This window comes from Gobio gobio, assembly GCF_949357685.1.
Source record: "Gobio gobio genome assembly, chromosome: 15".
NCBI lineage: Eukaryota > Metazoa > Chordata > Actinopteri > Cypriniformes > Gobionidae > Gobio > Gobio gobio.
The window spans coordinates 23,481,033-23,508,595 of NC_137108.1; the positions used below are offsets into that span (position 1 = coordinate 23,481,033).

Here is a 27,563-nt window from a genome sequence, read left to right on the forward strand (position 1 = left end):
ACTTTACTTCATCCCCTCTTTCTGTTGGTAGAATCAATCTTGGAAAGTGAAAATCGCCTCTTCCTCACCCCCTCTATTGGATAAAGGAATATACGGGCATTCACTCCTCCTCTCTTTCCTGGAAAGCTGCTGTTTCATCCTTGCCTTCATTAATTTCCTTTTTGGGGTTTGATTCTTTTTTTTTCCCCAGGTGTGTTTCCTCTCTTGTAGACCTTCTGTTCGGTGAGGTTGTCTCTTTTTTTCTCTTACTTTTTATGAGCCAAGGATTGATCGCATAGCAAGAGTCTTAAGAAGAAGTGGGAGGAAGAGGAGAAACCATACTGTCACATTTAGGTATCTGTTGTTTGTTTTCTTTCTTTTTTTTCTTCCTTTCTTTCATAAATTTCGTTTTTGTCACTTATTGGTGGATGTCATAAATTCTTTGTTTCCTTCATTCTTCATTCTCCAGCTCTGTAGATCTCCTCTTTAATTAATGTGACGATCATTTGTTCAGTGCCGTCTCCTGTTTGATTTGATCCTGTCATCATTCATTTCAGCTTTTCTTCATCCGTTCTCTTTTATTAATGTGAGTCTGATCGATCCTAATGCACTCCACTTCTGACTGACCTTAAATCAGCTAAAAAACAGCAGTCGGTTCTTATCATAGATGTTCAGTTATGTATGTGTGTGTATATATATATATATATATATATATAGAGCTGGTATTGTTTTTTGGCATTTTAATTAGAATTTAAATTACATTGGGAATCTGGTGTGTGTGTGTGTGTTTGAAGTAGGGCAGAAAGTACACTAATCGCTATGCGTTTTGAAGTCCCAGTGGAAGTTTCTCTTGGAGTGTGTATTAACCTCTATTTTACTCTGGTTCTCACCCTCCCTTTCCTTCTCTCCTGGGAATCTTTTCCTTTCATTTCCTCAACATCACAAACCGAACTGCCATCACATCCTATTGAATTCCTTCCTCTATGTTCCACGTAACCTCTCATGCTTGATCTGTGTTCTACCAGACGCTTTTCTTATTATTTATTCTCCCCCTTTTATAAATCCTCTCGTTGTTCTTTCACCCATTGGTTGCATAGGCCGTCCATCCCGGTCCCAGTCTTGTTCTCTGTGTCTTGCTCTGTCCAACTGGTAGCATGTCTACCCCAGTCTCTCCATCTCCATCTCTGTCTCCCCTGGCCCTGTCCACCCCATCTCCCTCCTCCTCCCCGCTCCCCTCTCCCCTTTCTCCTCCCCCCAGGCTGCCAGTCTTCCAGAGGAAGGGAGCTCTCAAGCACAAGAGGGTCATTGAAGTGAAGGACCACCAGTTCACTGCCCGATTCTTCAAGCAGCCCACTTTCTGCAGCCACTGCACTGACTTCATCTGGTACTTCACACCTTTAACACTGCTGGCCACTTCAGTAACTTTACTGAACTCCTAACATTATTAAACCGATACTTGTACCTTAACCTTTACTTTGCACTGAATTTATGTATTGATTTAATCCTAAAAACGTAATGCCCATATCGTGATTCATATCATAACTCACTCTCAATGCTGTACTGGCCTCGTATTTTATAGTTCATACTGAATTATGAGACGAAGCCTCTATTAGCTCTTACATACAATTTGAATACAGTTCGCTTTAACACCATTAACTATTTATTAAAAGACAATTCTAGTGTTTGTTTTTGTTTACACTACCATTCAAAAGTTTGTGGTCAGTCTCTTTCAAAAACATTTAAAAAATCTTACTATTTCACATCAAGGCTGAATTTATTTGATCAAAAATACACTCTTTTTAAAAAAAAATATATTTATGCATTTCAATTATAAATTCCATCAAATTGAATTGAATAAAACTTACACATTTTAATTAAATAGTTGAACAATCCATAATCAGTCATTCAATTAAAATGCGTTAGGATAATTTAATTTGATTTGATTAAATTTATGGAATTTTACTATTAATTGAAATGCTTAAATCTTAAAAAAGGCTTGATTTTTTTTAGTGTATGGTAAAAACTGTAATATTGTAAAATATTATTGCAATTCAACTGTTTTCTATTTTATTGTTTTAAAATGTAATGTATTCCTCTGATAGCAAAGCTGAATTACTCCAATCTTCAGTGTTCTATTGAAAACCGTTTCTGCTTAATATTTTTGTGGAAACTAATATATTTTTTTAGCATTCTTTAATGTATAGAAAGTTCTAAATATTATAAATGAAAGTATTAATTTCTAAAATTAATTTTAAAATAAAATTCTTACTGACCCCAATCTTTTGAACAGTAGTGTATGTACAATCTTGCAACTAAGCATACTTTTGAAATGCACGTTTAAAGCATGTATGTAATAAAAAATATATATATTGCTTGAAACAAAAAAAATACATATGTTGTAACATGCTGTTGTTAAATATTAATATATATTTTTCCTGGAAAACAAGGCAAAAGAACTTAGTTAACATTTACAGTGACTACTCTTTCAATGACACACACAAGAGAGGGCAGAAGAACACTGTCCCACACGTGTGTTACATGACCGTGCTTGTTCAGTTTCCTCCATGCCTCATAAAACTCATGCCCTGAGGGGCTTCTTAAATTATGCAGTCCTCTCTGTTTGAGCTGCCATTTAACCACAAGCTTCACAAAACCCGCATGGAACTGTGGCCGGCCATATGGCCCATGCATTACCCACTCATATTCTGTACCTCATGTTCATTAATACAATTCAAATAGCTTCTGATGGATGCATCTGTTTCTCTTTCTGTCCTTTCATTTCAGTTCATTGAAGTTTTATTATGTCTGTTGGAGTACAGCATATACAGAGAATTGTAAAGTAGGGGAGACTAGGGAAATACCTTTTGTACATATATTTTTATTGCTTTCTTTTCCCTAACATAAATTACTACAAATCTAGTCTGCAATATGTACTGTATATGCCAGCGGTATGAATACCATCAAAACATTTACAGGGAGAAATACATTGAATTTAATATAAGCAGATTTGTACCATTAATGCATATTTGTCAGTCATATATAAAACAATTAAAAACGATTTCTGCACAAAAAAAAATTAAAAAAATAAAATCTTGGCATACACTCTAAAAATGCTGGGTTAAAAAGAACCCAAGTTGGGTTGAAAATGGACTAACCCAGCAATTGGGTTGTCTTAACCAGCAATTGGGTTGTTTTAAGCAAACATTTAACCAAACCGCTGGGTTAAAACAACCTAAATGCTGGGTTAAAACAACCCAATCGCTGGGTTAAAACAACCCAATTGCTGGGTTAGTCCATTTTCAACCCAACTTGGGTTGCTTTTAACCCAGCATTTTTTAGAGTGTAGTTTATTACTAACTTTTGCATCTATTTGTTCAAATTGCTTAGAATCAGTATAAATTGTGAAAACAATGAAATGTATTCAGTTAAAAACAATGAACATGGTTAAAATATGGCTAGCTGAGGAACAAACAATAATCAATAAGCTATAATTATGAGATTGAAACAAATAAAACATTTTTGAGAATTGATGTATACCTGGTTATTGTGTTTATAAAACACATTCCGTTTATTAGTGCATTACAAAAATCTTTATCCGTTCTGTTTATGACAGACAAATATAAATATATTACTTTTATTAGTGTGTTAATGCAAAAATTGTGTTATCCAAATGGATGGAAATTTAATTTGCAATTCAAATACTCGCATCTCAAAATGAGGTCTAAGTATTTTTTGCAGTGTAGGGTTAATTCAGGTCAGTTCAACAATTTATTGATTGGTTTGTTGATTGATGGATGGAACGGATTGATGGATGGATGGATGGATGGATGGATGGATGGATGGATGGATGGATGGATGGATGGATGGATGGATGGATGGATGGATGGATGGATTGAATGATTGATTGATTGATTGGTCGGGCTGTCGGGTGGTCGATCGATGGTTGGTTGATTGATTGATTGATGGTTGATTATTGATTGATGGTTGGTTGATTATTTATTGATTGATGGTTGGTTGATTATTGATTGATTGATGGTTGGTTGATTATTGATTGATTGATGGTTGGTTGATTGGGTAGATGGATTGATTGATTGGTCGGTCCGTCGATCGATCGATTGATGGTTGGTTGGTCGATCGGGCGGGCGGGCAATCGATCGATGGTTGGTTGATTGATTTGAAAGATTGATGGATGGATGGATGGATGGATGGATGGATGGATGGATGGATGGATGGATGGATGGATGGATGGATTGGTTGGTTGATTGGTTGGTTGGTTGGTTGTAGGGATGTCACAAGTACCGGTACTTCAGTACCAAGTCGGTACTGAAATTATAAAAATGTGATGATACCAGTATTCCTGTAGTAGACTCCCGCGGTACCCGCAGCTGCGTTCAGTCGCTTCCGTGTTTATCTAAGCGCAGGGCTGAATATATGTAGCTGAATATATGCTAGTGTCTGTGAATATTAAACTGCAAAATACTATTTAAATTTTACTCCTGCGAGTTCTGCGTCTCTGTGTGAATGACGGGAAGTCGGGCACAGATGCGCGGGCACTCGCTCGCTGTCTTTGTAGTCTCTGCCGTGTGTCACTATATGAGGACACAAAGTTCTCAATTCATGAGAATTTACTGTTTCATTTGAGAAAACTGTCATATCATGAACACGGACACTCAAAGGTCTTCACGGCAACCCGTCAAAATAAAAGTTTGGTTTAAAATTTTTTTTTTTAAATTTTTAATTAATATATTACAGTAGATTTAGCTACGTCTCTATGTAATAATAATACGTCTCTACTAATAATAATAATTATGCCTAGATGGTTGATTATTTTTCACTTGATCTTTTTTTATAAACAATGTTTTCTTTTAAACAGCATACAGCCTTTAAATGTTTCTATTATTTACTTATAATGATTATCATCATAAATAATAAACTTAATACATTTTATATATTTTTTTAATAGTTAAAAAAAAAATTATGGTATTGGTACAGACTACTGGAATTTTGGTACCAGGACATCCCTAGTTGGTTGGTTGATTGATTCACATTGATGTGACTGACTGCAACTGAATGTACCTAAACTAACCCTAAACAGTACATAAATCACTATTGAATTCATTTAACTCGAGTTCTCTTTTCCACTCTCTGTCTCTTTGCCCTTGTCCTGTCTCAGCCTATATTTCTGAATATATGTTGATGTTGATGGCTCACATCTCTCAAACCCTGTCGATTGGTCTGAAGGACGCTCTTAAAGAGTCGTAGCTACTCTCAGATGCTGAGAGCAGATCATGCCCAAAGTGTTGGGTGTCAAAGTATCTTATTTTAGTACTTTAGGGATTTATGCTAAGTTGTGTTTTGCATAGCAAAGATATCATGAGCAGAGCAACCTGTTATTATGGTGAACTGAAGAGCACTTAAATTGCCCGTCGGATGAGGATTTCTTGAAATTACCTTATCTGTCACGGCCTCAGCAGCTTATGTCTTCTGTTTGCCCTCTGTGCTGATACACACACACACACACACACACACACACACACCTATTACAGCTCTCTGTGATCTGCTCTTTCTCACAAATATATGCATTTACATACAATATAATTAGACTGCATTATATGAGTTTTGTTTATGTTTCACAGGGGAATTGGAAAACAAGGATTCCAGTGTCAAGGTAATGATTTTGAATCTGTCCCACCTTTTACCATATTTAAATTCATTCCACACAGGCACTCAACCAAAAACAAAACAAGTGCATAAAATGTAAAATAACTGATTCTATCTGGGGCTACCTATCATCAAAGTCTCCAGTAGCATTAGCAGTCATTACATAGCATTACATGTTATCATACATTGCTGTGAATGAGCATCAAAGGATGTAACCAAATATTCAGTATTGAAGGGGACCAGATGTAAAAGTGTAGGCCTCTTCCTCTCCCCTTAATGCCTATGGTGTACATGTGAAGATCAAAAAGTGGTTCGCTGAAGCAATTCGTATTTCACAATGAGTAAGCTGAGACTGCAAAAGTCTGAGCAGAGAAATGTTTTGACCTGAGATCAAGTCTCGGCTTGTGGTCCTTTCTGATCCATCTATCTCTCTTTTTCCCCACTTTGCTTCCTGTCTGCTGTCTGCACTGTCCTGTATAAATATGGCAAAAAAAGCAATGTAGCAATGACCTGTAGCAAAATGACGTACTCCCTCTATTTAATCTCACTACAACAGTATTTTTTTTTTGCTGCATCATGGCATTCAAAAGTTTGGGGTCAGTAAGATTAAAAAAAAATTATTACATAAATTCAGATTTTTATTCAGTAAGGAGTCATTCAATTTATCAAAAGTGACAGTAAAGACATTTATAAAGTTACAAAAGATTTCAGATTCAAAAATTCTGTTCTTTTGAACTTCTATTCATCAAAGAATCCTAAAATCCTGAAAAAATATATAGCATTAATATAAAAAATATTAAAGATCATGTGACACTTAAAAGTGGAGACTAATAAATTACATTTAAAAATTGAATAAAATATAAAATCATTATTTTAAATTGTAATAATATTTCACAATATTACTGTATTTTTTTTTATCAAATAATTTGGTTTAAAAAAGCGTAAATGACTTCTTTCAAAAACATTTTAAAATATCTTACTGACCCCAACATTTGAATGATAGTGTACATCTTGAATTATGAAATTTTAATGTTTTTTATTAAATTATGAAAAATTGTTTATTAAATCTAAAGTGTACTCATTATTAACAACTTAAATAATCTATTATTAATCTTCTATAACCCTTAACAAAGGGAATATTAATAAAACATTTGACTTATTAAACTTATTAAACGGTGATTCTTTACTAGATAATGATATGTGTTTCTTTTAGTCTGCAGTTTTGTGGTGCACAAACGCTGCCATGAGTTCGTCACTTTTACTTGTCCTGGTGCCATCACTGCTCCCAAAGCAGAGGTATGTATGTACCTTTCTGTGTTAACTTGAACCATGTAATCCTCTTTCCATTAGCATTAATATTTTTTGTTGTTGTTGTTGTTTTTGTCCTATTTTTATTTATTTTTTGCTTGATCAACGTATAACTCTTCTTTTCATGCTTGATTTTTTGCTATGATCACAGCAGTTCATCTTTTATTCTACTGTATCATCCATACCCCATCTGTCTCTCTCCTCTTCATTTTTGCATGGCAAGACATTTATTTTTTGGCTGAGTAAGCCAATATGGTAGTAGGTCTCACTGTCACAGACATTTTTTTTCCTCTTCCTGACAAGCCTTTTATTGCTTTCGCTTGCATACCTTCTTTAAAAGAGGAGGCTTTAAAGGAAAAAGAATATCAATTTCCTCTCTCTCTCTTATTCTCTTTTATTCTCTCTTATTCATGCTACAGTATGATAAAACATGCAGGGGATGTGATATGATGGTGTTACACTGCTACTCACACTCGCATAGAGTGAGTGTGAGACTATGTGTGATGGAGAAAAGCAGGGAAGGGGCTATATTGTAACACTCCCTCTGTTCCAAATCTTAGTTAGCAGCCTACGTAGGCAGCACTTTTCATCAAAGGCGTCATGGCCTCTTCCAAGGGCTGTTTCAAAAGCAAAACAATTTAGTTTCGCTGCCTCCAAAGTCCAAATATACTTTTGTTTTGGCATTTTTTCCCAGAAAAAATTAATTGTGACTCCAAGATGGTGGATCTACTGTTTATTATAAATCTATTTCATTCAATACCTAGAAGTGTTGATGAAAATAGTTTGGTGTAATTAGAAATGGTTTATTTTTCCTAATATATGCATGTTTGTATGTGTGTGTGTGTGTGTGTGTGTGTGTGTGTGTGTGTGTGTGTGTATATATATATATATGATATATACTTTTTGATTCACAGCACTTCACTTTTTTCCACGTTATGTTAGAGCCTTATTTCAAAATGGATTAAATTCATTATTTTCTGTTTCATTATTTTCTGTAAGTTTGTTTGAAATCTTTGCAAATTTATTAAAAAAAAAAAACGGGGGGGGGGGGGGGGGATGTACATAAGTATTCACGGCCTTTGTTCAATACTTTGTTGAAGCACCTTTGGCACCAATTACAGCCTCAAGTCTTTTTGAGTATGATGCTACAAGTTTGGCACACTTATTTTGGGGCAGTTTCTCCCATTCTTCTTTGCAGGACCTCTCAAGCTCCATCAGGTTGGATGGGGAGCGTCGGTGCACAGCCATTTTCAGATCTATCCAGAGATGTTCAATCGGGTTCAAGTCTGGCCTGTGGCTGGGCCACTTAAGGACATTCACAGAGTTGTCCCGTAGCCACTCCTTTGTTATCTTGGCTGTGTGCTTAGGGTCATTGTCCTTTTGGAAGATGAACCTTCACTCCAGTTTGAGGTCCAGAGCTCTCTGGAGCAGGTTTTCATCAAGGATGTCTCTGTTTATTGCTGCATTCATCTTTCCCTCAATCCTGACTAGTCTCCAAGTTCCTACCGCTGAAAAACATCCCCACAGCATGATGCTGCCACCACCATGCTTCACTGTAGGGATGGTATTGGCCAGGTGATGAGCAGTGCCGGGTTTCCTCCAGACATGATGCTTGCCTTTCAGGCCAAAGAGTTCAGTCTTTGTTTCATCAGACCAGAGAATTTTGTTTCTGTCTGGCCACTCTACCTGGCCTGATTGGTGGAGTGCTGCAGAGATGGTTGTTCTTCTGGAAGGTTCTCCTCTCTCCACAGAGAAACGCTGGAGCTCTGTCAGAGTGACCATCTGGTTACTAGTCACCTCCCTGACTAAGGCCCTTCTCCCCCATTCACTCAGTTTGGCCGGGCGGCCAGCTCTAGGAAGAGTCGTGGTGGTTCCAAACTTCTTCCATTTACAGATGATGGAGGTCACTGTGCTCAATGGGACCTTCAATGCTGCAGAAATTTTTCTGTACCCTTCCCCAGATCTGTGCCAATCCTGTCTCGGAGGTCTACAGACAATTCCTTAGACTTCATGGCTTGGTTTGTGCTTTGACATGCACTGTTAACTGTGGGACCTTATATAGACTGATGTGTGCCTTTCCAAATCATGCCCAATAAACTGAATTTACCACAGGTGGACTCTAATCAAGTTGTAGAAACATCTCAAGGATGATCAGTGGAAACAGGATGCACCTGAGCTTAATTACGACTGTCATGGCAAAGGCTGTGAATACTTATGTAAAAGTGATTTTTTTTCTCCTTTTTTTTCTTTTTAATAAATTTGCAAAGATTTCAAAAACAATTATTTCATGTTGTCATTATGGAGTATTGTTTGTAGAATTTTGAGGAAAATAATGCATTTAATCCATTTTGGAATAAGGCTTTAACATAACAAAATGTGGGAAAAGTGAAGCACTGTGAATACTTTCCGGATGCACTATATATACATACACGCATACAAAAATATTTTGCTATTTTTGCCAGGACAATTGATATTAAAAAAGAATTACAGATAAAATGCTGCAGATGTTGTTGTTTTTACTTAATAATTTATTATATTAATAAATTATTATACTATATGATATGATATGATATGATATGATATGATATGATATGATATGATATGATATGATTGATATATTATATTAATTACAAATTAATTAAACAGGAAAAAAATAAATGGTGGACAAGGTGAAATAAATGTTGATCACAAACCTATATTTTTCATATACCAGACAGTGTTGATAAAAATAGTTCAATGTAATTAAAAAATTTTTTTTTCAAACCTATATATTTTTTGTATGTATTTTTATGCTTGTTAGAGTATCACAGTGTTAGATTAGCAACATGCTGACGTCAAGCTCTACTGAAATCGATACAAATTGAGTATGTGAAGCAATGTTTGTGCGGCATGTAGAGCACTCTGAATCTTCACTTCCACGATGGTTAGGATGCTGTCCTAAAAGGCACCTGCCAATGTAGGCAGTGAGGCAGCTCGCTAGGTTTTGGAACAGAGCTATAGCATTTCATCATGTCTTCCTCAGGAGCATAGTTACAACTTTTTTATGAGATTCTTTTTTTCATAAGCAGCTGAATGGAATTGTTGTAAAATGAGGTAAAGGAGGGGTGCTTGTGTGCGACTGTGCGTGTGCGACTAGGCCGTAAGGATGGGTAGACAATTGTGCCTGTGTGAAAGGCAGATGAGGCAGACTGACAGAGAGAGAGAGAAGTGGAGAGAAAGATTGTCAGAGGGTGAAGAAAAGGAGCAGGCAGCATGCAGAGAGTGAGAATGAGGAAGAGAGAGAGAAACGAGGGTGGGGTGGAGGGGGTTTAGGCATTTAGGAGGATTCAGTTTTCACAGCTGAGCTGAACTCATATATTCATCTACCATTCATCCTCAAAATAGCCCTAGCTAATTGGCTCCCAGTGAAAAAGTCACTTCAAAATGAAGCCTTTCCTCTGGACCTTTAAAGAGAGAGAGAGAACCAGAGGGAAAGTAGAGTATCTGTGTTTGTTTGTGCATATTCTTGGTGTGTCTGTGCATAAAGCATGTCCTATTTATAGAGCAAAGAACAGTATGAGAGGGCTTCTTATCAGACACATAATTTAAATCTCTTTTCTTTCTCTCATGGCCAACCATTTCCAAGAACTGGGCATTGGATGGCGCCCCTCTTTGTTAAATATAAAAATGTATCAAAGTGCTTTTGCCAACGGACTAAGCAATTAATGAGTGCAATGTTTTTCTCTGTCCCTCTCTCTAGGATCTCAAGAGCAAGCACAAGTTTAAAGTACAAACATACTCCAGTCCCACTTTCTGTGATCACTGTGGGTCTCTGCTCTATGGCCTTATACATCAGGGCATGAAATGTGCCAGTGAGTATATATTGAGCAAATAATTATCCAAATGAAGTTCACCTAGAGCGTTATTTGTGATGTGCTGGGGACTGTAGTTATGTTTACCTATATTTTATATCACATGTTGTTTCTCATATATAATAATATAATATAATATAATATAATATAATATAATATAATATAATATAATATAATATAATAGAATATAATATAATATAATATAATATAATATAATATAATATAATATAATATAATATAATATAATATAATATAATATAATATAATATAATATAATTAATAATATAATATAATATAATATAATATAAATACAAAATAAAATGGAAAATCCCCTGCCCAATCTCCGTATTGAAATTCCATTGAAATAATTAAAATGGAGACTTGCAAATAAAAGTGTTGTGTTTTACAGTAATTATTATATTATATTATATTAATTATATTATATTATATTATATTATATTATATTATATTATATTATATTATATTATATTATATTATATATTATATTATATTATATTATATTATATTATATTATATTATATTATATTATATTATATTATATTATATTATATTATATTATATTATATTATATTATATTATATTATATTATATTATATTATATTAATTATATTATATTATATTATATTATATTATATTATATATTATATTATATTATATTATATTATATTATATTATATTATATTATATTATATTATATTATATTATATTATATTATATTATATTATATTATATTATATTATATTATATTATATTATATTATATTATATTAATTATATTATATTATATTATATTAATTATATTATATATTAATTATATTATATTATATATATTATATATATTATATTATATTATATTATATATTATATATTATATATTATATTATATTATATTATATTATATTATATTATATTATATTATATTATATTATATTATATTATATTATATTATATTATATTATATTATATTATATTATATTATATTATATTAATTATATTATATTATATTATATTATATTATATTATATTAATTATATTAATTATATTATTAAGTTCATTCACTACGTTTTTGAGGGATTGGGTAATCCTGCCAGCCATGCAAGGATATATAAATGATTGTACATTTTAATATTTATACATTTTTCAAATTACAATAAATATTATTATACTAATTTTTAATGAATTAAAAATTAGGGAGTTGCTCAAATTCTACATGAAGCACTACATGAAGTATTTTTTTATTTTAATTAAACTGTATCAATTCTGAGATTAGCATATCATAATTATCAAGCTCACTGTTATTAAATTAACATAATTTCTGTAATTATGTGTAATGGTATTACTGTAGAGTAATATTTTTCAGGCTTTTAATAATAATTCATACTGTATGTCATATTTAATTAATTCCCTTTAACTATTGTTTTAATCCATGTAATAACAACCATGTCATCTAATATAATTTGCATGACATGATACACTTTTAGAAAATAATAAAGCAGGCTGATGCAGCTGACAGCACTTGCTGTTTCAGCATGTTGTCATATAAGGTACAACGTTTGACAATGGCTGTTAACAATTACACTGTTTATATTAGATTTGGAAGCTTTATTAGGCAGACTGGACTTTATAATTATTGTTTTTGGATAAGTGGGAGACTGTAAGTACATCACTCTTTCTCTCTGTCTTTTGTTTTTGTGTTATTTGTCTGTTTGTGTGTGTCTGTGTGAGAGAGGTTGTGACATTAATGTACACAAGCGTTGTGAGAGCAGCGTCCCCAGCTTGTGCGGACAGGACCACACTGAGAAAAGGGGACGGATTCGTCTGACCGTGCGTGGAGAGAAGGAAGACTTATATGTCACAGGTGAACATATAGCTGTAACCTCATGGCCTGGTTTCACAGACAGGGCTTGGATTAAGCCATGAGTAGGCCTTGGTTAAATTAGGACATTTAAGTAGCTTTTATAAATGTGCCTTAGAGAAAAACATTACTGGTGTGCATCTTGAGACAAAACAATGCAGCTGACTGTTATTACTGTTACATGTCTAGTCTGTATTGCTTGTCTTTGAGTTTTTTCCTTTGTCCATTTTTTCGTCACTCCCTGATCGTTGTCATTATGAGTTCATTCTGTTTACCTGTGTTTAGTCATTACCTCGTTTGCCGCGGTGTATTTAGTTCTCTGTGTTCCTTTCCGTGTTTGTTTGTCGACGTTCTCGTATACTGGTGTTTCTGAGTGTGAGTTCTGTCATTTAAAAGTTCCTGTTCCAAGTTCTCCTTCGCCTTCGTGAGTTTGGATATACACCAAGTTTGTAACAATTACAGTATATGTTACATATTTTAATTTTTGTGCTGTCCCACATATGAGGTCTTGACATTCTTGACTGTATCCAATAAAATTGATACAACGTCATGATGTTGACATAATCCATCTAATTGGTATTCAATGACCTGCTTATTATTAACTCATTTTAATGACCAACAAAAGCATGCAACAATGTCACTGCATGATTTACCCCATTACCAGAAAATGTAACCCTATAAATAACATAATTTGGACCCTTTCTACATTATGGGAATTAATTTGATAATATTTTTTCCATTTTACACAAATTTTACTTTTAATTGCTTTTGTCAAGCGCAACCTTTCAACCCTGTTCCCCAAATTATATCTTTAAGATATTGATAAACTATATGTAACTACAGTCAAACCAAAATGTATTCTGACAACTTCAAACATTTGTCACATTATCACAGTTTATTCGCTAAAGTTTAGAAAATGGTAATAAAATATGACAAGAACTCAGAGTTAAACTGTGTCAGAACTAATTCATGTTGATAATGTCAGATAACTTTGATTGAAAGATATGTGGATTACAATCAACCAATCAGCTGTCAGCTGTTAAATTTAAGTACACAATTAGACAATACCAATTTAGGTCAACCAACAATGCTTAATTCTCTTCAGTCTGTGGTGTAAAAGGTCGCATTAGCAATTAAAGAAAAAACACTTAAGCAAAACATGGTCAGGTCAAAGTGTCTGAATAATTTTGGTCCCAAATTTGTATACATTTTACTGGTAGTCGACTGTATGAAGAATTTTGGGGTCTAATATGTCACAATTTACTTTATTTTGCTATCCTCGCTTACATAAATTAACCATAGTGTCCTGCACCCACTAGTAAAAAATTATATATGGGGTCTGAAATTTTTTACTGTATATACTGTATTGTACCTTTTATTGTATTAAATAAAATTAATAAATTGGGTTACACTTTATTTTAAGGTGACATAGTTACATTGTACTTACTCAAAAAGGTACTGAGTAATATTAATTATTAACTGTGTACTTTCTATAGAGTTATGGTTAGGGTTTGGCATGTAAATATGCATCATTTACTGTTGTTACTATAGTAAGTACATGTAGTAACGTGTAGCTACTTTACCTTAAAATAAAGTGTTACCATAAATTGTATCAGATTGTTATTACTACTTTATTTATTGCTAGAAAATTACAATGTAAAAGAAATATGATAGGTTTATACATGGCGCCAAGTTTTGTCAACGGGATTGCAAAGCCCTTAGAAAATGAATAGAAAATAAATGTCTGGCTGTCCTTGTTTCATACCCTATTCATAGAAAGTGCTACGTAATGTTTATTAAGGTGCTCCTATTTATACCCCAATGAAGAATTACTCCTTTGCTCACAGAAAATGGGCTGTTTAAGGAATCACACTGGAGATGCATTATGAGCCGCATGGCACAGCTCAGTTTTCCTCCAGCAGAGGGAAATGTGTGCATACACCATCATCAGGACATGAGGAAAAAGCTAATTATACACACACAATATGCTGTATTACAATGCATTAGCTGCACTGTGTCAACTTAACTAAGCCTGTGGCTCTTACATCAGCGCCACCATAGAGAGTCTAGCGAGTAGTGAGGAGACTACTAATGCTCTACAGAGAATGTGAGCGTCTTAAAATGCACTGCTGTTGTGTCATTCTGACAGGTTAATTTAACAGTACAACTAAACATACGTTCACTGTACAAAGCATATCAACACAGCCATATGTACATTAGTTTTCATGCAAATGCCGTTATGTGTAAACTGTATAAACTGCTGTTATGCTTCTCTCTCACTATGTATTCTACGTTTTAGTGCATGAGGCACATAACCTGATACCCATGGACCCTAACGGCCTTTCGGACCCTTATGTGAAGCTCAAACTCATCCCTGATCCAAAGAGCCAGAGCAAACAGAAAACCAAAACCATCCGTTCTACACTCAACCCCATCTGGAACGAGAGCTTCACCTTGTGAGTGTTTATTCCGTTTGTTTGTGTGTGTGTACGATGCAGACGTCATTGCCATGATGCTATGGGTGTTGTGTGTGGTTGCCAAGGTGTTGCTATGCTGTTCCTAAGGTCTTCTGAGTGGATGCTAGGCTATCTCTCTCTTTCTTTCTTTCTGTCTGAGTGTAGTTCAGTGCGTGGGAGGCAGTGGGACAGGCGTTTGTCTGTAGAGGTCTGGGACTGGGATCGGACCTCAAGGAATGACTTTATGGGGGCTCTGTCGTTTGGTGTTACTGAGATATTCAGACGTTCCGTCAGCGGCTGGTTCAAACTACTCAACCAGGATGAAGGAGAGTATTATAATATCCCTGTACCCGACCCAGACCTACAGGTATATCTTGTGCTTTTACTGTTATAATACTGTGTAATTCCTTTTTTTGTAATGCTCTGTTTTGTGTGCGTGCGGATGTGCGTGTGTAAAAACTGTCACATTTATGGTCTGATCAGCTATACAGCTAATTTTCATAAAATTATATATGGTAGATGATTTCATTTTTGGTAACATTATTTAGTGAAATTTTTCATTTTATGATCTGGCCAGCTATACATCTGTTTTAAATTAAAGTTTATGATTACGTTTTTGTAAACGCGACTTCCAACACATTATGACTTTAACAAATTGAATTTTATTGTGTTCATGTTACCTTTTTTTAGTATAACTACACCCCCATATTACCTACCATAAGCACTAGGCAGCCTGCAACTTTTCAGTTGCCATCCAGAACTTTAAGGACCAAAATTCTAGGTTGACAATTTGAAAAGTTGTTGGCTTCAAGTGGTTATATCCATTAAGCATCATTTTTGTGCCCTTGAGCAAAGCACTTTACTCCAGTTTGCTCCAGGGGCGATTACTCCTGTGATAGGTGTATTGTAAATCACTTTAGATAAAAGTGTCCATGCAATATTCAGCCAAGAGAGTGCTAATAGAAGCCTGGGGCCACACAGGTCACAGGTCCACAAATAAACACATTGATCTAAAATCAAATGTTCTTTTTGACAACATAGAGTCAGATAGCCACATACTCGAGCACTGCACACACACCACTGCAGCAAAACATATTCTGTAGATGTTGTCTTACCATCATCTCCAAGTCTTCTTCAGTGAGCACCATAATTGTCACTTTCATAACACATCCACAGGAGGGCAGTGTATGCCTATATTGAAACAAACTATTCTCTTTCTCTCATCCTGTGTTTCTCTTTTCTGAAGGTACCAGAGGCTGCTATCACACCCTCTATTCCTCCTTCTCATATTACCATGACAACGCCTGTTCCTTCTGTGACCCCGCCCGCTCTGAGTCCAAGTCCATCTCTCCAGCACACGGGCAAAGGCAAAGGCCAAGTCGGACTGCACGATTTCAACTTCCTCATGGTTCTGGGCAAAGGGAGTTTTGGCAAGGTGCTTGAAATTACAGTGGGGTCCAGAAGGCCACCATGAAATTGTGGGATTCAAAATCTAATTTAAACCTGGAAATATAGTTTCAGGACTTAGATAAAAAAAGAAAAACAAAGAAATGCTATGATGTCAAATGAACAGTGCACCTAGTACTGCTTCTTTTTATTTATTTTTTACTTACAAGAGTAATGACAGTTTTCTTTTCTTTTCTTTTTTATTGGTTCATCTGTAAACACATTATGTTTATAAGGTACTGAGTTAAAGCAATGATTACTTTTAAGTGTAATAATATAATCATCAGCATAGTATGTGTATACTGTACGCGCACAGCCAGATTTTTCTTAAAGCTCAAGTTTAATTCATTTTGCCACATTCCTCTCTGTCTTTGCTCAGTTGAGCGCCCAGGCATTTCAAAGTATCCTCCTTTGACCGTAAAGCTACAGTCACACTAAGTGTTCGAGAAAGTTAATTTAAAAAGTAATGAATATTGCATTACTCCCTAAAAAAGTAACTAAATGTTACATAGTTACTTTTTATGGATAGTAATGTGTTATGTTACTCTTGGTCTTGGCTTGTTTTTTTGTTTTGTTTTGTTTTTATAACAAAAAAAACACAGTTCTATCGCGACCACAGTTCTATTTTGTCCCTTTCACACCGATAGCATGAGCCCCTTGTTTGACAAGGGCACTTAAAATCGTCCTAATCAACCCCCCACCCCATTATTATCTGTACCTCACTCCCGATTTCAGGACAGAAGAGGTGTCAGTCAATCATGAGAAAACAAAGTAACTTGAATTGCTTAGTTGAAAAAGTAACTCCGGTATTTTGTTGTAGAACTTTACTAGTTACTTATTATGTCATTCATGTTACTTGTAATGTGTTACCCTAACACACCTGACTTTGAGCACGCAACATTTCTACAGATACTACAGATGATCACACTCTGCAACATCTTTTTTTTTTTTTATGTACAACGAATAATAATAAATCCAAAATGTAAAACATATACTATCAAACAAGCAAAATGTTTGTTCTTTTAATTCAGCTAAGAGGTCACGGCATGACGAATTGATTCCCACTCTCAGAAAAAACGTTTACCTTTAGCGGTACAACAGCTTGTCACTGGGGCAGTACCCTTAAAAGGACATGTTTGTTCCTTATTTACTTGTAAAAGTTCATTGTAGTACCTTAAGAGTACATATTACTATAAGTTACTAAAATGCACCTTTTAGGGGTAGATAAGGGACAAAGTTGTCCTTTTAAGAGAACTGCCCTTAGTTACAAGCTGTTAACACCGTGTCTAACACCGTGTCTACATGCAAGAGGCGTGATGTGACGCGACAAAATAATATAACCAATTATACAATATAACCTATTATAAAGACAATATATCCCATTATATGACTCATTCTATTTATGATGTACTGACATGAAGGAAAAATGCTTTGCAACGGTCGCTTTGTCGCGTCCAGTGTAGACAGCTTCTAGCTGTTGCAACGCGTCAGCAGTCGCGTCCGGTGTAGACATAGTGTAAAGGTAAAATTTGTTGACTTTTTTTATTAAAGTCTATGGAACAAAAAGTGTAGTGTGACCGCCCCTTGAGCGTGGATAGATGCATTTGACACATGCCCCCTTGTGGCCCCTTCTTTCCAAGCTTTAAAATGACTTATACATGTGCTGTTGTCCACGGTCACAAAAACAGAGATGAACTTGACAGTGTGCACTGGAGTACACTTTGAAAGGCTAGGCATTCGTCTGTACGTATACTCTAGGGATCACATCAAAACTGAAGTATAAATACGTTTTTCTGTATACACTGAGGTATGCATGTACTTGTAGTGTTTGTGTTAGGCAATTAAGAGATACCAGCAACTCTAGTTTAAATGAGTACAAAGACATTTTTTAATCCCATATAACTTCTGGTGAGAAATAGTGCAAACACTTGATAAGGATGAAGCTTTCTAGCATGAGCACCTGTGTTCCAAATGCCATATACTTTGAAAGGCTATGCATTCAGCTATACGCATATGCTAGCATTTGCGTCAAAACTGAAGTATACATCTGGACGGAATCGACTGCAAAACAGACCAGATTTTTTATGCCGAAAGTCAGGCTACATGAGGCTGCACTCACCCATCAACAAACACGTCTACTTCTATGTTCCCAGTAGATGCAATAAGGAGTGCGAAGGGTACAGCGTCCTTGGAACTGAATTAGGCCCTTGTCTCATTCGTTCCTGGGCTGCTGCTGCTAATTCAGGCAGAAGGGGAAACGCTAGCTTTTCTGGTCCCAGCTGCAAGAGGAGGGGGCTGATTTCCCTATCTAAAATTTGCAGCTGTGGCTCTGCCTCACTTCCTCGAGGAAGCAGAAGCTCTGACTCAAGGCCCAGTGAGATTCGTACCTCATTCACCTTAAAATACCTGGAGATGCGTAGACACGCGGCCATTTCTGTGTTCGGCCAATCCCGTTAAGTGATAAATAAAGCGCAATCTGTGATACATGTAAGAAAGACCTGCTGGGGTTGTATGTCCACAAGCAGCCCAGGGGATGTTGGAGTATTTCAGAGCGAATGCCTTGTTTTGGTCAAACAAAGCACGGTTCTTCTGTCTGTGCGGAACAGAATCTAAATTCTGTTGTCGTGTGTCAGTGCAGAGCACACAAGTGAAGCACTTTGAGCTGTTTGATCCCTGAAGAAGAATGACATGGGTGTGTGTGTGTGTGTGTGTGTGCACTTTTTACACTCTTTTGTTTGAGCGTGTGAAGGAATGTTTGTTTGCCCATGTGGTTGTGCTCCTTTATATTAAATAATTTTAGAGTAGATGTCGTGTGTACACGACATGTTTCTGGTGTGCATGTGTGTGTGTGTGCTCTCAAGATATTTGGTTATATAAGAGGCCAGGGTTATACTCAGTAGACAGCACATCCTCCAGGGTGCAGAACCGTGCTAAAGAAAGGATAGAAACGAGGAAAGAGATTAAAGAAAAGCGCAGAGGAGAGAGACCTGGGAGCCAGAGATAGAAAAATGACACAAAGCAGGGGGGAAACGACATGAAGAGAACAGGATCATACAAGTAAATCAAATGAAAGAATTGCTGTTCTTTTTTTTGTTTGTTTGATTTGAGGTAATGTTCCCTTATGTATGTTAACCTCACTTTGAATGAGGTTTTCTGCAGTCATTTTGTGTTTGCCCAATTGAGTTGCTGCTGGAGGAATGTGTGCAGAAGATGATGAGCTCTTAATTATTAATGTTCAAGAAGTGTTAATGTGAGGTTTCCTTGTCATCCCGCAGGTCCTGTTGGCAGAGGAGAGGGGCAGTGAGCGCTTGTTTGCGGTGAAGGTGTTGAAGAAAGATGTGCTGTTTCAGGATGAGGATACCGAGAGCGCTATGGTGGAGAGAAGAGTGCTGGGCCTCACGGGGCGACCTCACTTCCTGACCTCCCTCTACTGCGCCTTTCAGACCGAGGTCTGTGTGTTCATCGTGGTGTGTGAATGGTTAATGATTTAAAGAGAGTGGGAGCCTGGGAACGAGGTTTATACATGCATATGCACATTTGTAAATTATGAAATATATATGGGCTGAAATGTCATTCGTCCCGTAGTGATGAAACAGATGCACTCTTCACCTTCAGGGCGATGTTTAAATCGCTTTTTTGGCGTTGCACAGATAGAACATGAGTACTGACATTTTGTGGGTCCTTCATGTCCTCATGTGGCCTCCCAGGGCAAAGATGAACGCAGTCATTTTTTGTTTGTTTTGTGCTGGTTGATAGTATACTGACACCTAGTGGAGTGGATGCACCACTCATGAAGACGTTTTAGGGTACTGATGCCATTCAGCAGATGAAAGTGTCTAATAACAGTGGAGTGACAGATAAAGTAAAGCATGACATTCACTGCATTTTGGAATTACCGTAATTGGGAGATTCCGATTTGAAAAAAACTTTCATGTCCTTATAAAACTCCTAATTAAAACTGCAACATCATGCAGAAACATTCAAAATGGTGGTGGCTTCAGCTGTAAAATGTAGTTAAGTAGTTACCACATCATATTTCTGTTTAATAATTACTATAATTGACTCTTGTTAATGTCTTAATGAAAATAAACAAAAGACATACAATACAGTTTTATGTTAACACAGATTTACTATGTGACCCTGGACCACAAAACCAGTCATAAGTCGCACGGGTATATTTATGCAATAGCCAACGATACATTGTATGGGTCAAAATTATTGATTTTTCTTTTATACCAAAAATAATTAGGATATTAAAGGGTTAGTTTAACCAAAAATGAAAATTAGCCCATGATTCACTCACCCTCAAGCCATCCTAGGTGTATATAACTTTCTTCTTTCAGACGAACATGGTTAATAAAGGTCTTCTGAAGCAAAGCGATGCGTTTGATGCGTTGCAACATTCACCGCAATTATAAAGCTTGGGAGAGCCAGGACATTTTTTAATATAACTCTGATTGTGTTCATTTTTGGGTGAACTAACCTTGTAAGTAAAGATATTTTATAAATGTCCTACCGTAAATATATCAAAATGTATTATTATCAGTAATATACATTGCTAAGGACTTAATTTGGACAACTTTATAGGTGATTTTCTCAATATTTAGATTTTTTTGCACCCTCAGATTCCAGATTTTCAAATGGTTGTATCTCAGCCAAATATTGTCCTATCCTAACAAACCATACAAAAATGGAAAGCGTATTTATTCCGTTTTCGGATGATTAAAAAAAATTGACCCTGGTTGTGTGGTCCAGGATCACATATAACTAATGTCTTTAAAAGTTTATTAATAAAGCATACATATGCTTAACAACTGTAATTTGTATTTTTCAAAAGTACTATTCATTTTTTTTGTGTGTAATTTATTTATTTTTTAATGGAAAAAAATTACTGCACCTCTACTTAGGTTCCGACAGCAGATTAATGATTGTGTTAGCTATGGACTAAAGATGTTTAATCATATTAAAAACTAAAACATCCTGGTTACTATTCTTCTTTTACCTCATTAAATGGTTGTTTACATCGGCCTAGATAGGCACCAAAATATTACATTAATTTGCCCTGAACAAGACTGTTAGCAGTCCTGGGAGGGAGAAGAGTAACAAGAACAGATTGTTGTTACAATTTTGACTAGCCGTGTTTATAAAACGTCAGCATGAACAATGGATGAACAAAATAGCAGAAGTTTCTGACAATGTATTAATTATATTCTTGGAATGCGGTCATGTGAGTTTTAAACTGGCAACCTGGATCAACCTGCATCCTAAAAGGTGATGTATTGAGCATTTTGTCGCGATTCAATTTGACACGATAAACAATTTTTCTAACTAATGAATCTGGAGGGTCTTTTTGCAATGTTAGTTGCCTCATTTTGCTTTGAAAAATGACTTTTCATAGTGCTAATTGTCTGACCTCTTTCAGCAGACACGTATTGCAAAGTGGCAATCAGCCTAATGAAATACATTGGCAGCTGCTGTACTGAAAGAGAGAAAAAGAGGAGTGAGTGAGTGTGTGTGTTTGTCTGGCTTTAATGGTTTGTGAAGGTTTGAATTACTTTTTTATTTTTTTTCGTCGATTGAATTTGTAAAAAACACTCAACGTGACTGTGTTTGGTAATGACCTCTTTGTGTATTTAAACTGTGTCTCATTGTAACAAGTACATGAAATAGAGAAATAGAGTCAAAGCAATCAGTTGCCCAGCGGAAAAATGCAGCATCCCACTGATCAGAAGTTCAAGTCCTACAGACTCCAAATGCTGTAGTCAGATGCCTCTGTAGATAAAGTCGGCTGTTATCTTGCTCTGGCTTTATGTGACAAATAACTGAAGCAACTGAGAAAACCTGCTGGTCGTACCTTACAACAGAGTTTATGTAATTCAGTGTGTGTAAAGTGCAATAGTTTTTTTATGTTTTTGAAAGAACTCACTTATACATACCAAGGCTGCATTTATTTGATCAGAAATACAGTAATATTGTGAAATATTATTATAATTTAATATACATGTTTTTCACATTTTTAAATGCAATTTATCCCTGTAATGCAAAGCTGAATTTTCAGCATCATCACTCCAGTCTCTAGTGTCACATAATCGTTCAGAAGTTATTCTAATATGCTGTTTTGCTGCTCAGCAAACATTTTGTATTTGTACAGCCTTTCAAAAAGTTTAGTTTATTCTCTCTAATGCTTTAAGTTCAACTAAAAGTAAAAACTACGTAAACTACATTTACTTTAAATACTTTAGATACTTTAAATCTAAATTATTACATTGGCCATTTGACTGATTGCAAATCTGCTGTGGCATTTGCTGTATTATTTACTTGTATAGCATGCGAACAAGTGCATTGATTGCTGATTCATTTTTAGTTCCTATTAATATTATGGAGTTGCATATCTGCTGATTACTAATAATCAGTTTTGTGTTGTAGGATCGTCTGTATTACGTCATGGAGTATGTGGATGGCGGCGATCTTATGTTTCACATTCAAATTGTTGGCAAGTTTAAAGAACCACACGCAGCGTGAGTTCTCTTCTTTTGACTTTTTCTCATCTTTTTTTTTCTCTGTTGTTGTACCCCCTTTCTTCTGTCTCTAAATTCACCTGTTCGGCATCATTCTGTCATTCTGCCCTGCAGTGGCAGCATGTGTGTTTAATGGAGTTAATGAGAGATTTTCATGTTGGCAGGTTCTATGCAGCTGAGGTAGCGGTGGGTCTGTTCTTCCTGCACAACAAAGGCATCATATACAGGTACAAGACACGATGAGAATCTCCTTACACACGCACACCATATGTTACAGTCGTTTAATATTCTCTCGCTCTCTCTTTCGCTCTCTGATCCGCAGAGATCTAAAGCTGGACAATGTCCTGCTGGACAGTGAAGGACACATAAAGATAGCAGACTTTGGGATGTGTAGGGAAGGCCTGATGGAAGGGGACACCACTCGCACCTTCTGTGGCACACCTGATTACATCGCACCTGAGGTTTCCCTTTCTCCGTCTCCATCCTTCTCCTCCTGTCTGATTCATCTTCTCTTCTTCATGACCTTGGCTCTGTGTTTACATTAACACTCAGTGGATGTGCGCAGTCAGCACATGTCTGCCTGTATGTGTTCATTTAGGTTCACTGTGGCGTTTACTACACGGCGACATGATGGACATCCCACTCGAGTAATGTATGTGCTAAATCGTCAATGTTTGTGTTTTGCTGTGTGATGTAAAGGCGATAAGTGTGAATGTGGGTCTACCGAAGCCCAGTATGCGTCAGCACTGTATTAACCCAGCAGTTCAACTGGCTCGCATTGATCACATTATGTAAAAAAAGGAAGAAAAAAAAGAAAAGAAAAGCCATTGATCTTTGTGTCCCTGTCATTTTGAAAAGATGCAATATGTGTCCCTGCAGGCAAGGAAATTAATCTCTTTTTCTCACGCTGTGACACACACTCATAGCCGACACAGAGACACTAGCATATTTATTGTGTAATTATCTTTAATATGATTTTTATGAGCTTATCTGCACATTGAGAGGCCTGTAATAGCAACTCTGTAAGGGGGATATTTCTAATTGATCTGATTTTGAGAATATAACATTATGAAATTATGAAGCCTTTAGCAGGGATGGGCAAAACGGCAAACCTACCAGAACAAACATATAGTGCTTTACTTAAGGTTTCCATCTTGTCTTCCTGCTTTGTTGTTTGTCTTCATTTTAAAGAGTATTCTGTGAAGTATCATTTATTCAATATGTAATATTAAATATACTTGTTTTCCATATTTTTAAATGTGATGGCAAAGCTGAATTTTCAGCATCATTTCTCCAGTCTTCAGTGTCACATGCTCCTTCAGAAATCATTCGAATATGCTGATTTGCTGCTCAAGAAACACAAGTTGTGCTGCTTAATATTTTTGTGGAAATGATGATGCATTTTTTTCCAGGTTTCTTGGATGAATAGAATGTTCAAAACAACTTTTATTTGAGAAAAAAACTTTTGTAAGATTATAAATGTCTTTACCGTTAATTTTGATTAATTTAATGCATCCTTGCTGAATAAAAATATTAATTTCTTTCCCAAAAAATAAAAAATTTTATTGACCCCAACCTTTTGAATAGTATTTTTTATTTTAATCAATTAAATTAATTACACATTTTAATGATATTACATATTTTATATAAATATGCATATAAATGTTATCACATTTTAATATCATCATGTTTTAGAAATACTACATATAATTTGCACAAGATAGCATGTTTATTGGCAATTCATACTCCACTTGGCTATATTGAATCTCATTATAATTCAAATGAGAATTCGACATCCTGTTTTCTACCTCAGTACAAATGAAAGAATTCAGCTGGAATTCAAAAGGCATTCTCAATTATAATTGTAATACATCTAGACTAAAAAAATCCCTGTACAAGAGATCTGTATTGTTTTCAGATTGTGGCGTATCAGCCGTATGGTAAAGCAGTGGACTGGTGGTCATATGGAGTCCTCCTTTATGAGATGCTGGCTGGGCAGGTAATTTTTCATCCTCTTCTTCCTTGAGCTTTAATTTTGTCCTTTTCTCAATAGATCTTCATCCCCGGCACCCTCTCCCTCTGTCTCGCTCTTTTCATCAGCCTCCTTTTGATGGCATAGATGAGGAGGAGCTGTTTCAGTCCATCATGGAACAGAGCGTTTCATATCCTAAGAGTCTCTCTCGGGAGGCTGTGGCCATCTGCAAAGGGGTAATCTTCTTCCTGTTCTTTCATCTCTGCTGCCTACGTACAGTACTTGGCTCACAGTGCATGCACAGAGCAATCTACCCCATCTTTAATATTAACATTACCTCCAAAAAATGTGACTTAAATTAGACACGTGTAATTCCATCCTTTCAATATTTCTGTTTTGTTTACTTACTCTCTCCACCTGTTTCTCCCCCAGCTCCTCACCAAGAACCCTGCTAAGCGTTTGGGTGGAGGAGAGGAGGCAGAGAGAGAGCTGCGGGAGCATCCTTTTTTCCGCTGGATAGACTGGGACCGCCTGGAGAGACTGGAGATACAGCCTCCCTTCAAACCCAGAAGTGTCAGTATCACCTATCACAATACTTGTCTTTGTGCCTGGGTCAGGTTTACCCCATAAATGTCCCAACGATGATAGTAAAACTTATGGGTTAATAAACACGCTAAATTATGTCCTAATGAAAAAGTAAAAACGCAAAGGGCTTTGTGTGATGGTCAGGTTTAGGGGTAGAAATCATTAGCTAAATAAAAACAATAGAAGTAAATGGAAAAACCCCACCAAAAAATACATGTGTACATAATTTTCATTTTTCATAAGTTTATCAAAACTTCCCCTTGGGGGGAATATATAAACGTATCTATCTAAGTTTATATATAGTGCAAGTCTGTTTTCTTTAGTGGTAGAATTTTAATAATAAATTATATTTCCTCAGTTGTAAGTCGCTTTGGATAAAAGTGTCTGCTAAATGAATAAATAAAATAAATGAAAAAAAAACAAACAAAAAAAAGAATATATATATATATATATATATATATATATATATATATATATATATATATATATATATATATATATATATATATATATATATATATATATATATATATATATACACACACACACAAAATCAATTCAATATATATATATATATATATATATATATATATATATATATATACTGTACATTAGAATTATAGAAATAATTATATAAAATGTTTAAAAAAAAATATATATATATATATATATACAGTATATACATGCAAATATTTCTTATATACATGAATGAGTGTGTATTTATATATACATTATAATTATACACAGTACACACACATATATTTAGTTGTATTATATAGTTATTATATACATTTATATACATTTTGTACTGCAAATAATTTTTAGGGGTATAGAATTTGCTGTAGTAATTGTAATTATACTATTAATTATAATTCATTAATTATAAGAAACAATAGAAGTTGTGCTATGTCCTCATTTTCTATGTACAATATGTGTGTGTGTGCCAGTTCGTTTTTGCTATTTTAAACCAGAGTAACCATATAACTGGAAATGTATTAATGTGCCCTGCCTGCTCTTCCTTATTATTTTCAGCATGCATCTGTGCATGCGTGCTTTCATATTTACTAGTGTTATTTTTTCTTGATGGCAGAACCAAAATAAGCCTGACCCTCATTGCCTGTAGCTCTTTGCCCATATTACTCATGCTAATCTATGCGGTTGTTATTATGCTGTGTGAATGTATGTGAGCACAGCAAATAAGTGGAGGTGCTCTGAGTTCACAGCGCTAGACTAACGTCAACAGCATCCACTCAGTCTACTGGATATTTAATAGATAGTAACTTAACCCAATTGATTTTGTGTGTGTGTGTGTGTGTGTGTGTGTGTGTGTGTCATTCTCACAGGGAGGCAAAAAAGGAGAGAACTTTGATAAGTTTTTCACGTCCGCCCCCTCTGTCCTCACGCCCTCTGACCCGGATGTTCTCGCTGCCATAACTCAAGAGGAATTCCAGGGCTTCTCCTACACAAACCCGGAATATCCTCCCTCACCCCTCACAGCTGTCTGAGAAAACCTGTATCGATTCTTATCAACCATCTTGTGACTTTTAGGTGTCTCCTACAATAGGAGTCTGTCTCAATTAGACCAAACATCACCTTCTAAAAAACAACACACCGATTTTAATGATCTTTACAGTATTAAAAAAAAAAAAACCTAAGCATTAATAATATTTAGCCAGTCCACTCTGAGAGTATCAGCTTGAATTATTTAAGGGTCATACATTCATGCCATTATCTTATTGGACAATAGGATCTTATTGGATATCTTTTTGGATGCTAGTAGTTGCCATGACCTAAGTATAACTGACTGGACCATAGAAACCAGCATGACCATGATTGCCCCCGTGTTTTAAAGTTCACTTCAAGCTGATTATGTAATCCCAGATCAAGCTCAGTCTTTGTGTAAGATCCTGTT

General features: G+C 35.4%; 1 protein-coding gene across 1 annotated transcript; it reads left to right on the forward strand.

The window, feature by feature from the left end:
- Positions 1-1,133: 1,133 nt before the first annotated feature.
- Positions 1,134-27,156, forward strand: prkcg (protein kinase C, gamma; the record flags this gene model as incomplete). Its single annotated transcript, XM_079836052.1, has 16 exons — positions 1,134-1,363; positions 5,616-5,647; positions 6,854-6,936; positions 10,688-10,799; positions 12,549-12,677; positions 14,974-15,130; positions 15,296-15,497; positions 16,377-16,565; positions 19,852-20,025; positions 23,003-23,094; positions 23,259-23,321; positions 23,417-23,555; positions 25,013-25,093; positions 25,195-25,302; positions 25,499-25,639; positions 26,995-27,156. 16 exons carry the CDS (start codon positions 1,134-1,136, stop codon positions 27,154-27,156), a joined length of 2,094 nt encoding a protein of 697 aa, XP_079692178.1.
- Between the last annotated feature and the right edge of the window lie 407 nt (positions 27,157-27,563).